General features: G+C 44.6%; 1 protein-coding gene across 3 annotated transcripts in view; it reads left to right on the forward strand.

Annotated features, from left to right (window-relative positions):
- Positions 1–14,190, forward strand: part of LOC147640036 (ACT domain-containing protein ACR12-like) — a 78,659-nt gene that overhangs the window by 179 nt on the left and 64,290 nt on the right. For 2 of the 3 annotated variants that reach the window (XM_086776466.1, XM_086776483.1), the window contains exon 1: positions 1–246. This exon is cut by the window's left edge and continues 179 nt beyond it. In XM_086776466.1, coding sequence (XP_086632592.1) covers positions 65–246 — 182 coding nt within the window. In that variant the 5' untranslated portion in view covers positions 1–64. The remainder of the gene's footprint in view (positions 247–14,190) is intronic. The other variant, XM_086776474.1, reaches the window with a different exon arrangement.

Genomic DNA, 14,190 nt, shown 5'->3' on the forward strand with positions numbered 1-14,190 from the left:
GCATCGTTCACATGAGCATCGCCATTTAGCAGGTAGCATTAGGCAGAACCACAACATTGTGGCTATGGCTGCCGCAGCTCCTGCAGCAACCCTAACTCAGATCGCAGGGCACTCTTCATCATCGTCTTCCACAGGCCTGCTCAACTGCAGGCCCAACTGGTGCAGAAGTGCAAGCTCTACATCGCGCCTGCAGCTCCTCTTCGGGCCATCGCGCATCGTGCCAGCTCGAACCGTCTTCTCTTCCAGGTCCTTACAAATGTTTTTTTTTCCTACATTAAATTCTTTTTTTTCCCGATTTTCCATAGCTTGTTTAACCAAGAGATCTCTGAGACGTAGTATTTACATAGCAGGATCAATCTGTAAATTTCATGAGTCTAATCAGGGTTTTAGTCCCATAACTAAGGCTTACGCCGACGGGCATGTAGCCTAGTGGTAGGTCCCGAGTTCAATCTCCGCTGGCCATTGTGGCCATGGCCAGAAGTTCTAACCACCTCCGGGCAGGCATGTAAAAACAGTCTCCAGGCAGGCATCCAATATTGCGAATGCAGGTGGATCTTCATTTTACAAATCCTTTCTTAAAAATAAAATGCAGATCTAGAAAAAAAAAGTCGAATTTGATGTAGGCTTGTTATGCCCCTCTCCCCTTCCTTCTTTTTGAAGCAGAAGCCTCCTTGAGCCAGCTGATAACTTTGATTGAACATTGACTTTCAAGAGCTTCATGCCTAGGCTCCCCCCTTTTTCTTTTTTCTTGAGTAGATCCTTATGTAGTAGAAATTTGGGTGCACACTTGAAGGCGGCTTGGCCTCCGGTCTGAAAGCGGTACAATTATGGCCTCAATGTTGTTAGGGAGTTTGCGGAGATTTGAACTGCCAAAGCTCCCTTGGGAACTGACCCTTGCTCTCCCTTGGGGACCGACCCTTGCTGTTTTTAGAGTGTCCACTAGTTAAAGCCTGATGTCTCTTGGTAGGGTGGGTGAGCGGTTAAGGGGAATCGAATGAGATAGATGTGGTTTGGACCATTGCTACATGCCCAACTTGGGAGATCCCTACGTTACATGCTGTTTAGCAGAAGTCAAGAGCAACGTCCTTGTCTTGACTCCTTGTAAAACACTCGTGCCTATGTGCTAGGGTTTTCCAGAGATAGAAAGAAGAGTGCAGCAGAATCACACATACAACACACACAAGAGTCCTAAACTAATGCTCTGTATTATGTACAAGAATGAAGTAATGCAAATGAAATTCAAGTACCAAGATGTGGCTGAGAATGAAGACATCAAATCATAGCCTTGTGACCTACTGCACATTCCTGGCTAGCACTTCGCCTACAATGAAACACTATGTGAAGTCCAACACTGAGGAAAGCACATGAATATGATGATTTGGCTACCCACGTATATATATGCACCAATGCTCGTAGTTTGCCAGTAGTATTGCTGCCAACCACTTGTACTCGACTGCGATGACAACGTTGCCATGTCATCACTGCCACGTGGCAATGCCGCTCTATTTGATTTTGCCTGTCGGCTGTTATGTGATGTCCAGCTGAGCCGTACATACGTGAGGTTACATACGTGAGGTGTATCACATTCTCCCCTATTTGCATTGTAGCTGTCCTTAAGCTCTCAACAATAGGTGAGACTCGTCCGCGAATTGATCCTCATCAAACTAGACTAATTGCTGGATTGGATAGCCCTTGAACTTAAGGATATATTGGAGCTGCTTTCGATGAGAACTCTGCTTGTAATGGTGCAAAGCAACCTGCTTGGTACTAAGAGTTTAAGACCTCTTGTAGTCCTTCGTCATCCACCAACTCAAGTTCATCCTCATCCGGCGGAGTGCTCAACTCTTGCCCATGATACTTTCACGTGCACCCTGCACTGAGGTACGCAGTGACAAACTGGCATGATCATCAGTGCATCATTTGTCCAGAAGTAGCATCTTTTTATAGGAATATTTGTCGTACGCTGTGACCCCATTGTGAGCCCTCAGTCCAGGGATAGTCAGGTACGAGCTAGGTAGCTCATCTCTGAGCCTTAGAGGTTAGTCAAGTGTTAGTCCTCTTAACGCACTTGGAGAATGTATCAAATAGTGCATATAGTGTCAGCCTTAGGATTAGGTTGCTTTAGGAGCATATAGGTAGGCCTTGGGCGAGGCTAGGCCAATGGGGCAGCATCCAGGCCACTAGGAGGGCTTGGGCAGCCCGTCGGTAGCCCACATGAAGCCCTTCCTGCGCAATCGGGTAGCATTTAATGCTACCAGGCTCCAGTCGGCGAACATAAGGGGTGGCCTCATGCAGCTGGCCAGCATTATATGTGTCCAAGAGGTCGTCGGGTTGCACACTAGCAGTCAGGCAGCAGCAAAAAGGACTTTATTCCATGCGCAACATTTTAATAGCATTTAATGCTATTTATTTAGTATTTTTCATACTCAACTGGCCGACAGCTTTATGCTGGCTGACCAGCAATATAAATACAAGCGCATCAGTCCCCATTTATTCATTTAGGTATTCAGCAAAAGTGCAGAAGCAGATCAGCATCTAGCCGACTCAAGGCAACTACGGAAGCGCCTCCACATTTAGCCAGCATATGTGCAGTCCTACAGCTATCTGGACTTGCATTAGTGGCCCGAAGAGTCTTTAGCAGAGCCTCGGATTTGGTGGATACTCAGCTCACGTACGGTCTTCCTCGTCCTTGCGTTGGGCATTCATGTTTACTCAAGCATTGTACAACATTCTCCAAAGAATAATATAAGCAAATACTCCTGCTTGTAGGGGGGGCTCCTTCAGTGGATATTTGGGACCCAATATTGGGTCGTCTTCTTTATTCTCATTCTCTTCTCTCTCTCTACTCTCCGAATTGGATGCTAAAGATTTTTACCACATAAAGGTATAAAGAAGGCCCTGTTGTGTGTTATCATGATCAAGCTCAGTGCATGTAACATTGGTATGAGAGCATCAAGGCTGGTGACCCAACTCGGCTATCTAAAGAAGTGAGAGCATCCGGTGGATGGTAATACTGCAGTTCGGAAAAAACACCCAGGCCTCCACCATGTTGGGAGAGAAATCACATCAACAAGAAAGCCAACAAGAAGTGATGGAGGCACAAAGCTTCTAAATAGAAAGTCCGCCAAGCACAGAAGAGCTCATGAGAATAATGATGGAGCAAATAAATTCTCTAAAGATGCAACTTGATGCCGAAAAAGAGAAGCCCAAAGAAGGCATCTTAGATCTTGCATAGGTCCTTCTCACTATGGAGGAACAAAGAAAAAAAGACGATCGACGTGAAGAACAAAGAAGAAAAGACGAAGAAGCAAAAAGAAAAGCAGAAGAAGAGAAAGAACTGAGACGTGGGGAGGAATGAGATAAGGAAGCCACACGTAAATATGAGGAAGACCAGCGTCGTCAAGAAAAAGCTGATCGAGAGTTCCAGTAAAGACTCGACCGGGAGGCTACACAAATCTAGCATCAGCAAACGATGGCACAGATTCTGGCAGCCCTCCCTCAGCAGGCTCCGAATTTCTCGTCCTCCACCACACCTACCACCACCGTCACATGAACCTCTCCAAATTTTAGTAAGTATGATGGTACATGTGATCATGCTGCTGTTACTCAATTTATTCATCAATTTGAAGTACATTTTCCTTTAGCTAAAATTACAGATGCACAAGACAAAGTCCTTGTAGCAGCACCCCAACTCACTAGGGAAGCTGTTCCTTGGTGGCAGCATTGGTCACAACTACACTCAGACCCCTTCACAGGCCAATTCTTTGGACTACCTTCGTGGCTGACCTTAAAGCCTATTTTCTTCCACCTCCGTTGTCAAATCCCACCGGATCTCCTCGTGATCGTTCCTGGTACGAGACTCGAAACCTGCAAACAAACAAACAAACAACAAGGGGGTGCAGGCCTGACTCACTGTCACCAGCCTGGACATTTCCCAGTCTTAAAGGGGTCTGGTGGACTCCAGGATGTTTAAATATTTGGAAAGTACAAGCTTTGGGAATGGGGGATTATCCTAGAATACAAAGGACCACACTCCTAAAATTTAGGAGAGTTGCTATTTTTGGCCCGGCTCCGATGGAAATTCTGTTCGCGTCATTACATCTGGAATTGAGCAGATACCAAGAGTTGGCAAAGTGCCTATGACAGAATGTCTACCAGTTGGGATATTTTTAGAGGTAAAGATTATGGGAGAATCCATCTCTTAGATTGGGACATGTGGCAAGAAAGTGGATCAAAGTGAGACAAGTGGCCTGACACTTGTTAGAAAATGGATCAAAATGAGACAAGTGGCCTCACACTTGTCACTTCAGCTATTGTGTGGCTCTCCACTTGTCATTGTAGCCTTCTCTTGCCATTTTAGCTCATGGGAGGCCCAAATCTATAAATTGGAGCCCTCTCTCTTCATTAATGGAGGCTCTCTTGCTGCACACTAGCCTCTACCACCGTTAAAGGCTTCCCTAATGATGGCTACTCTCTTTCTCTCTCTCTTGAAGGCTGCCCATGAAGAATACCGGCAGTTGGGGACTGTTTTGGAGGCTTCCATCGCGAAGAAATACTGAAGGCAAGGGTATTTAATCATTTATTATGATTTCTAGCCATTGTACTTGTTGCACCAGCATTTGTACTTGCTGTACCTGCTGTACCAGCCATCGTACCGGCTGTACCAGCCTCTGTACCTGCTGTACCAGCCACCGTACCTGCTGTACTAGTCATTGTACTTGCTGTACCAGCATTTGTACTTGCTGTACAGGCTGTACCAGCCTCTGTACCTGCTGTACCAGCCACCGTACCAGCTGTACCAGCCATTGTACTTGCTGTACCAGCCATTGTACCTACTGTACCGGCTGAATGGAGAGTTGTACCTGCTGTACCAGCTCTATTGCATGAAGACCCGTGGTTTTTGGGGAAGAATCAATACCCACACGGAGGTATATGGATTATATTGTTGGCTCGGCATTTCTACAGCCTATGTTCCGGCTTGGTTGCCTTGTGTTGGGCTGTGTTATGGCATTTGTATATGGATAATCCGGCATCTCCCGTGGGGAGAGTAAGGCCCTCAAAGCTTGTACATGATATTATTCTCCTTGGGTAATAAAATACTCCAAGGGGGGGGTCGGCCCATTCCGGCCTCTATGTGGTGTCACATGTGCAAGATCCATTTTCAGCATTTGTGGATGTTTTGTCCAGCTTTATATTTTATGCAAAGTGATGATGGATATGTGTTAAGGCTGTGGCCATGTTTAAATGTTTTAATATGCATTGATGGTATCAACAAGTGTGTCAAAGGCCCTAGTCCCCCGGGCACCCGCCGCCGCGAGTTACATTGGTATCAGAGCATAGGCTTTCTTGGAAGCAGAGGCTTCCTTCTATCAATAAGGAAGAGAAAAGATCTCAAGTGGGGACCACACTTACCATCATTGCTGTTAAGCATGGCCAGCCGCTTCATAGCTTATGAAGCAAGAGCATGAGCAGTAGACAGCTTGTTGATCTAAGGATTTATGAATTCACAGAATTTTATCATGGAAGTGTGAAGTTGGCTTTATGTGCACACGTTTAGCACTCTTTCCATATGGATATTGTGGATTATATTATCAAGCTTACAGGCAAGCTATATGGAGATATATCTCAGGATATCTTAAGGATATGGTGACGAGATATTTCTTTTGGCTTCATGACCAACCTGGCAAAGAAAAGCTAAGTATACTTTGAGTTTGCAAAGTTAGTGCTTTTGCTATGAAGTATTTTTCTGAGCAATGAGGATGAATGGGACGAGTCCCTGTGATGATGATTCGTAACTGGAATGACGATAATGACTTCAGCAAATCACTATAAGATTAGTGGATTGTGCTGACAGATTGCTACTATTAACAGTTGACCCAGTGGAACAAGTTAAGGGATGACAAATTAAAAACCTGTATAATTGAAATTCCCATGGAGGAAGGATTATAATTTACAGGTGTATGGATTCCTGGACTTCTTTTCTAGGAATTTGGATCCATCCTCACGTTTATGGATTATGTTTATGGCTCCCTTTTACTGGGATGGATTATTCCTTTTGGCTCCCTTTATTTGGGATGCATTGGACTTATGAAACTCATGGTTCACATACCTTGTGTAGTGTTCTCTTGTCCTACGTGCTCTCTTGAAGATTGTTTCTACCATGTGTGGGTGGAACAATAGAGAGCAGATGGAAGGGAACATGGGCACTTGAGAGGGTAGTGTGAGTTGGTGGCCGAAATGCCTATAAACTATGTGTAGCAGAAATGCTTATGGAACACCAGGTTATCTATGCCTGCGAGTGATTGTTTTCAGGACTCCTTGTTTAGCCGCCCTGTGTAGTATTTCTCTTGTCCTAAGTGCTCTTCAAGATGTTGCTACCTTGCTTGGTAGAACATAGAGCCAATGGTAGAGAATATGGGCACTGAAGTCGGGCCGGGCGTCAAGGCAGCTCCTTGGTGATCTACATGGATTATGATATCTGGACTTATGGGACTGTTTTTGTCTCGCCCATTTATTTTGGGACATGATTTTGATATTGGTATTATGGAGACTTATTTAGTCTCGCCCATTTCTTTGGGACATGGATTCTTCAGTTATATTGGATCTTTTGAGACTGTCTCGTCTCGCCCAATCGATGGGACATGATTATATCTTGAATATATGGCTTGAAGCTAAAAGTTGCGGACAACTTTTAAGAAGTTGGGGAGGATGTCACCAGCCTGGACATTTCCCAGTCTTAAAGGGGTCTGGTGGACTCCAGGATGTTTAAATATTTGGAAAGTACAAGCTTTGGGAATGGGGGATTATCCTAGAATACAAAGGACCACACTCCTAAAATTTAGGAGAGTTGCTATTTTTGGCCCGGCTCCGATGGAAATTCTGTTCGCGTCATTACATCTGGAATTGAGCAGATACCAAGAGTTGGCAAAGTGCCTATGACAGAATGTCTACCAGTTGGGATATTTTTAGAGGTAAAGATTATGGGAGAATCCATCTCTTAGATTGGGACATGTGGCAAGAAAGTGGATCAAAGTGAGACAAGTGGCCTGACACTTGTTAGAAAATGGATCAAAATGAGACAAGTGGCCTCACACTTGTCACTTCAGCTATTGTGTGGCTCTCCACTTGTCATTGTAGCCTTCTCTTGCCATTTTAGCTCATGGGAGGCCCAAATCTATAAATTGGAGCCCTCTCTCTTCATTAATGGAGGCTCTCTTGCTGCACACTAGCCTCTACCACCGTTAAAGGCTTCCCTAATGATGGCTACTCTCTTTCTCTCTCTCTTGAAGGCTGCCCATGAAGAATACCGGCAGTTGGGGACTGTTTTAGAGGCTTCCATCGCGAAGAAATACTGAAGGCAAGGGTATTTAATCATTTATTATGATTTCTAGCCATTGTACTTGTTGCACCAGCATTTGTACTTGCTGTACCTGCTGTACCAGCCATCGTACCAGCTGCACCAGCCTCTGTACCTGCTGTACCAGCCACCGTACCTGCTGTACTAGTCATTGTACCTGCTGTACCAGCATTTGTACTTGCTGTACAGGCTGTACCAGCCTCTGTACCTGCTGTACCAGCCACCGTACCAGCTGTACCAGCCATTGTACTTGCTGTACCAGCCATTGTACCTACTATACCGGCTGAATGGAGAGTTGTACCTGCTGTACCAGCTCTATTGCATGAAGACCCGTGGTTTTTGGGGAAGAATCAATACCCACACGGAGGTATATGGATTATATTGTTGGCTCGGCATTTCTACAGCCTATGTTCCGGCTTGGTTGCCTTGTGTTGGGCTGTGTTATGGCATTTGTATATGGATAATCCGGCATCTCCCGTGGGGAGAGTAAGGCCCTCAAAGCTTGTACATGATATTATTCTCCTTGGGTAATAAAATACTCCAAGGGGGGGGTCGGCCCATTCCGGCCTCTATGTGGTGTCACATGTGCAAGATCCATTTTCAGCATTTGTGGATGTTTTGTCCAGCTTTATATTTTATGCAAAGTGATGATGGATATGTGTTAAGGCTGTGGCCATGTTTAAATGTTTTAATATGCATTGATGGTATCAACAAGTGTGTCAAAGGCCCTAGTCCCCCGGGCACCCGCCGCCGCGAGTTACACTCACCTCCCAACCATGACACCGTGGGCAAGCCCACAGTCTTGGCTGTCCCCATCGAGCCACGAGCTGAGCTAACTAGGTTGACGTACCGACCAATCTCCTCCTCGTGACGTCCCATACCGCCACGAAGCTACCCTCGCGGGCCTCGAGATTGCTGCCGGCCTCGGCTACATAAAGCAGTGCACGTCTGCACTAGATCCAGGCTCCAAGACCATAGAGCTCTCACAAACTCGCGAGACTCTCTATATCCCAATAACTAACCTTGGCCACCCTTTTATAGGCTCTTGGCCGGTCATCGGGCGTCCACAATTGGGCACCCGCCCGTCCATACTTGGGTGCCCGCCCGTTAGTCTATCCCTAACTCAGCTCGTCAATCAGCCTGCCTAGCTCCAAGCTTCCCCAAACCTCGAAGCTAGTCTTGCGTGCGTGTAGCACACGGTAGATACACACTGTACACATGACATTCTCCCCTTCCTCTAAGAGCTCACTCCTGAGCTCACTAAAAAGCCAGGGTAATCTCTCTGAAGAGTAGTCAATGTCTCCCATGTAGCGTCCTCCTCAACACGATCCTTCCACTTGATCTTGTATTCCGTAATAAGCGTATTACGCAATTTTCTTTCACGAAATCCAAGAATCTTTTCAGGTTCGTGCGGAACAAATGTCATGTCCTCGACATCTATAATTTCTTGAGGAGTAACTAACTGATCTGTTCCACCCAGTACTTCCCTAAGTCTATTGACATGAAATACAGGATGAACTTTCACATGAGAAGGCCAATCCAATTTATATGCAACTAAACCAATCCGTTGTGTAACACGAAATGGTCCACAGTATCTAGGGGATAATTTCGGAGATCGACCTGTCCGTAAAGTCTTGGAATCTTTCGGAACTCGCAAATACACCATCGTTCCTTCAGAGAACTCTCTGGGTGAACGATGTCTATTAGAATAAAATCTTTCTCGGTCTTGAGCACTTCTAATAGATTCCTTTGCAACTTGTAACATTTCTTGCATATCTTGCAAAAAATTTCGTGCTGCATCATGCTGAAGTCCTGAGAATCCTACTGTAACAGGTGATCTAGGTTGAAAACCATACATAAGCATGAAAGGACTAAACCCTGTACTCGTATGCTTAGTACTGTGATTTGCAAATTCTAACATAGGAAGATCATCCTCCCATGAACTCTGTCTTTTGGATACATATGCTCGAAGTATATCCTCCAAAATCTGATTCACTCTTTCAGTCTGGCTATCAGATTGAGGATGATTTGAGGAACTCAAATTCAAAGTTGTTTCCAACTTCTCAAAAACACGTTTCCAAAAATCACTCGTAAACTTAGAGTCCCTATCACTGTGACTATGTCCTGTGGTAACCTGTATAGTCTAAACAATTGCTCGATAAACTGCCGTGCTAATTGCGTAGCAGTAATAGTCTTCCGGGTCGGTAAAAATCTAGTCATTTTTGTCAAGCGATCTACCACAACCCAAATAGAATCGTGGCCTTGATGTGTTCTTTGCAATCCGGTAATAAAATCCATGGAAATACTTTTCCATTTATTACTTGGTATTTGCAAAGGATGCAACCACCCAGCCTGTCTAAAGCATTCAGCTTTATTTGCCTGACAAATTTGTCACTTGAGAACATAATCTTCTACATATCCTTTCATCTTTGTCCAATAAAAAGTGTGTTTCACTAACGATAGTGTCTTGTGTACCCCAGGGTGTCGAGTAGAAGGGGCGTCGTGACACTCCTTAAGAATCTTGGACCTAATGTTCGGGATCTGTGGTACACAAATTTTGTCATTACGGAATAGTAAACCATTCCGAATCATCCATTGGCCTCCTGCAGCCTGAATGCTAGACTGCTCAGTCATTGAGTCTTGGTCAATCAATGAGCTCCCGTCTTGGATCTTCTACCAAAATGGACCAAAATAACTATCAGTCCTGCAAAGCTCTCTTAATGACTGAAATAAGTCAGCAGAAATCTCGGTGAACGACAAAGTATTCACCTCTCTAATTCGACTAAGCGCATCTGCAACACTATTCATGGACCCTTTCCGATAATGGATCTCAAAATCAAAATCTTGCATTAACTCCGCTCAACGAGCTTTCCTTCCTCTCAAATCATCCCCATCACACACATACTTGATTGACTGATGATCAGTCAATACCACAAACTTGGAGCCATATAAATAATGTCTCCAAACCTTGAGAGCATGAATCACAGCATAAAGCTCCTTCTCAAGGGTTGGCCAACGAGATTGAGTGTCGTCTAGCTTTTTACTTTCAAAAGCAACCGGTCTACCATCTTGAAGTAGAGCAGCCCCGATAGCATAGTCATTGGCATCAGTTTCAAGAACATAAGGCTGACTAGGATCAGGTAATGCTAAGATAGGTGCTTCCTTGACTTTATCTTTCAAAAGTCTAAAGGCCATATCCAAATCGTTATTCCAAGTGATAGGCTGATCTGACTTACGTCCACGACCTTTCAATAAGTCGGTCATCGGTAGTGTGAGCTGAGAGTGCTCCCGCACAGATTTTCGAAGAAAAACAACAAAACCGAGAAAAGAACGAAGTTGTTTCACTGTTCGCGGTATAGGCCAGTCCAGAACCTTCTGAACTCGGTCATAGTCAATGCTCAATCCATCTCGAGTGATCTTGTGTCCCAAGTAAATGATGTCGGTCATAAAGAACTCACATTTACTTAACTTAGCATATAGTCGATTCTGTCTTAAAATAGATAAGACAATCATGAGGTGTCTGACATGATCCTCAAGAGTACGACTATATATCAAAATATCATCCAGGAACACCACCACAAATTTTCCCAAATGTTCACGAAAAAGATCGTTCATCATTTGGTGGAAAGTGGCTGGAGCATTGGTTAACCCAAAAGGTAATACGAGAAACTCGTAATGGCCATACCTAGTTCGAAAGGCGGTTCTTTCGACATGCCTTTTATGAATATGTATCTGGTGATAGCCAGTACGTAAATCTATCTTCGTGAAATATTTCGCTCCTGCTAACCGGTCAATCAGGTCATGTGATCTAGGGAGAGGATAACGGTTCTTAATGGTCAGCTTGTTCAATCTCTTGTAATCTCTACATATTCTCCAAGTGTTGTCCTTCTTTCTCCTAAGCAACACAGGTGCACCCCAAGGTGATTTACTTGGACGGATTTGGCCCATCCTTAAATAATCTTCGAGTTGTTTAGCCAACGCATCTTCCTCAGCTTGGCTCATCCTGAAAGGTGGAATACTGACAAGATCAACACTAGGGATCAAGTCAATACGATGATCTACTGCCCGTTCAGGTGGTAAACCCGATGGCAGTTCCTGAGGAAATACGTCTTGAAACGAATCAAGTATCTTCTGTAATTCTTTGCTTTCAAACACACTTAATTCATTGACATCCTTGGAAGGTATGAGAAATGAAGAAAGTAGAATCAATACACAATGGAAAGCGGTATACAAAGAAGAATCCATTATATTTCCAAAATCAATTGTATTTACAAGAGGTCCCTGAGAGAGATGAATACAATCACCTAAAATACTATACTGGGTGTCCCTATGCTGAAAAGAAAAAATATGACTAGACCAATCTATCTGGACTTCAAGAGTCTTAAACCACTCAATCCCTAATAACAAGTCTACATTTTCTAGGTGCATTACATAGCATTCCAGAGTATCTTTGTAGTCTTGAATTTGGATTGGAAGCATCTCCACCTTTCGATCCCATACTTGCCTTCCCGTAGGTAAGCGTACCTCATAGGTATGATCGCTGGGTGTCGTATCAAGACTCAATTTCTGCACAAGTTTGTAGTTAATAAAGTTGTGTGAGCTGCCAGGGTCTAGAAGAATGTGAATCTTATGGCCATTCACTTCTCCCTAAACTCGGAGAAGATCATGCAAGCCAAATACTTTAGAATTGAACAGACAATCAGAACAAGTACTAGGGCGAGAAAGTACAATAATTGACGTACTTGTCAAAGACAACTGGTTAGCTGCCTTTGGCTTGGGTATTACGTTGGTCTTGGCACCCTTTTGCTTTGGGCACTCGTTACGCATGTGTCCTTTTTCTTCGCAGATAAAACGTCATCCTTCCTTCTTGAGCTTTAAAGCCCTAAGGAGTCGTTTCTTCTTCGTTGGTGTCGAACTGGAATTCTTCGAAGGTTGGTCCGAAGACTTTCCTTCAGTTGTGTTAGCCATAGGTGCAGAGAGCTTTCTTTTATGCTTGTTCCCCTACTTGGTAACGGGTTTCGACTTGGAAGAGACCATTGTATCATCATAGATATGAGCTGAATGAATGGCCGTGTCCAATGTTTTGCATTTGTTATTTTTAACCTGTAAACGGTATGAGTCTGGTAAACCAGCTATGAAGAATCCCAAAAGAGTAGTGGGATCCATCTTTGTAGCTTTCATCTGCAAGTCCCTAAACTTCTGGAGGTAGACCTCATAAGTGAGGTGCTGTGAGGTCATGGTCAAAGCTGAAAACCGGGCAACAACATCATAATCATCCTCTTTCTTGAGGAATTCCTTCTTGAAGACGTCTTCGAATTGTGCCCAAGTTGTTGGCTTAGGGTTGAGTTCCTTCCACCAAAGCAAAGCTTTGCCCGGAGAGGAAATCTGTTGCTAACTGGATCTTTTTTCCATCATCATATGGATGAAACTGAAAGTGAACTTGCCACTTATGTAGCCAAGTGTCCACGATCTCCTTGGTGCGCTGCTTTTACTCGCCCTCGAACGGTTCCGGAGTAATGTTGGGGCCTAAAGCAGATGGCAAGGTATCCATACCCGATAGAGTAGAGAGGGTAGTGGTCAAAAGAGCGATGGAGTTTTGCAAAGCTTGCATCTGGGCTGCGATTTGTGCCTGACGTTCCGACGGAGAAGCTTCGAGAGCTACTTTAAACTCTTGGAAATCCGATTTTGACACATAATCGTCAAAAAGATCGGCATCGGTATCTTCTGTAGCCAGCAAGCCTTCGCGTTCAACAAGGGGCTCCAACTCTGATTCTTGGGTCGACATCGTGAAGAGGGCAAGTGGAGAGAAAATTCGATCTTTGCACAATGAAAATGCAAGGGAACTTGAGAGCTTGAAAACTTGAGAGATGTGTGGCAAGAAGCCCACTTAAGGGGTTTATATAGCTAGCCCCAAAAGCTTCTTGAGCTTTTGCTTTTGTGTGTTTTATATATATACATATATATGGATATATATATTCAATTTCCTAAAAAAAAATAAAACACCTTTAACCTTGGAGGAGGGTCTTTAAACTCTTATAAAAAAAAAGTTTAATCTTAAAAAAAAAAAAAAACGAAAGCAACTGAATTCGGCGTATATGCTTTACTGTTTTTTTTCCCTGGATTTGGCGCTGCCGTCACCTTCGCAACTGCTGTCACCGACCGTGCTGCCGGCGCCGCCTTCGCGCAGGTGACCGTGGCTGCCTACGCCAGCATGCCTGTCCACGTTGCACGCTTGCGCACAAGTGTGGCCGCCTGCGCCTTGGCATGGCCGTCTGCCTGCGCTGCGCTGCGCTGCATAGAACTGGCCGCCTGCCTGCGTGGGTGGCTGGCTGGCTGCATACAGAGCCTGGCTGCCTACGCACAAGTCTCGGCCAACGTGCATGTGCCGGCCAGCAGTACCCTGCGCATACAACAGGCGGTGTCCTTCTCTCTCTCTCTCTCTCTCTCTCTCTCTCTCTCTCGTTCGCGTTCAACCAAAAGCAACGAACATGCTTTTTGTTTCTGTTTTCTCTCTGCAGTTCATGCGACTGCACAAACGAACCATTCCTCTTCTTTGCAAAGTAAACGACCCTACCATCTACCTTCCCCATCAACATGGGTTTCTTTGATGAAAAAAACACATACTATTATGAAAACAACAGTATGCACAGAAAAACAGCAAGCTTTTTGAACACATACCTTTCTTCGACCTCATCTTCTCTACCTACCGACTTGCTCGTTCACGAGGCATGCTATGAAACCACTGTCAAATCCCCACCGGATCTCCTCGTGATTGTTCTTGGTACGAGACTTGAAACCTGCAAACAAACAAACAAACAACAAGGGGGTGCAGG

Source organism: Cibotium barometz, chromosome 3, assembly GCF_041138505.1.
Source record: "Cibotium barometz isolate CiBa-2024 chromosome 3, ASM4113850v1, whole genome shotgun sequence".
Classification (NCBI taxonomy): Eukaryota; Viridiplantae; Streptophyta; class Polypodiopsida; order Cyatheales; family Cibotiaceae; genus Cibotium; species Cibotium barometz.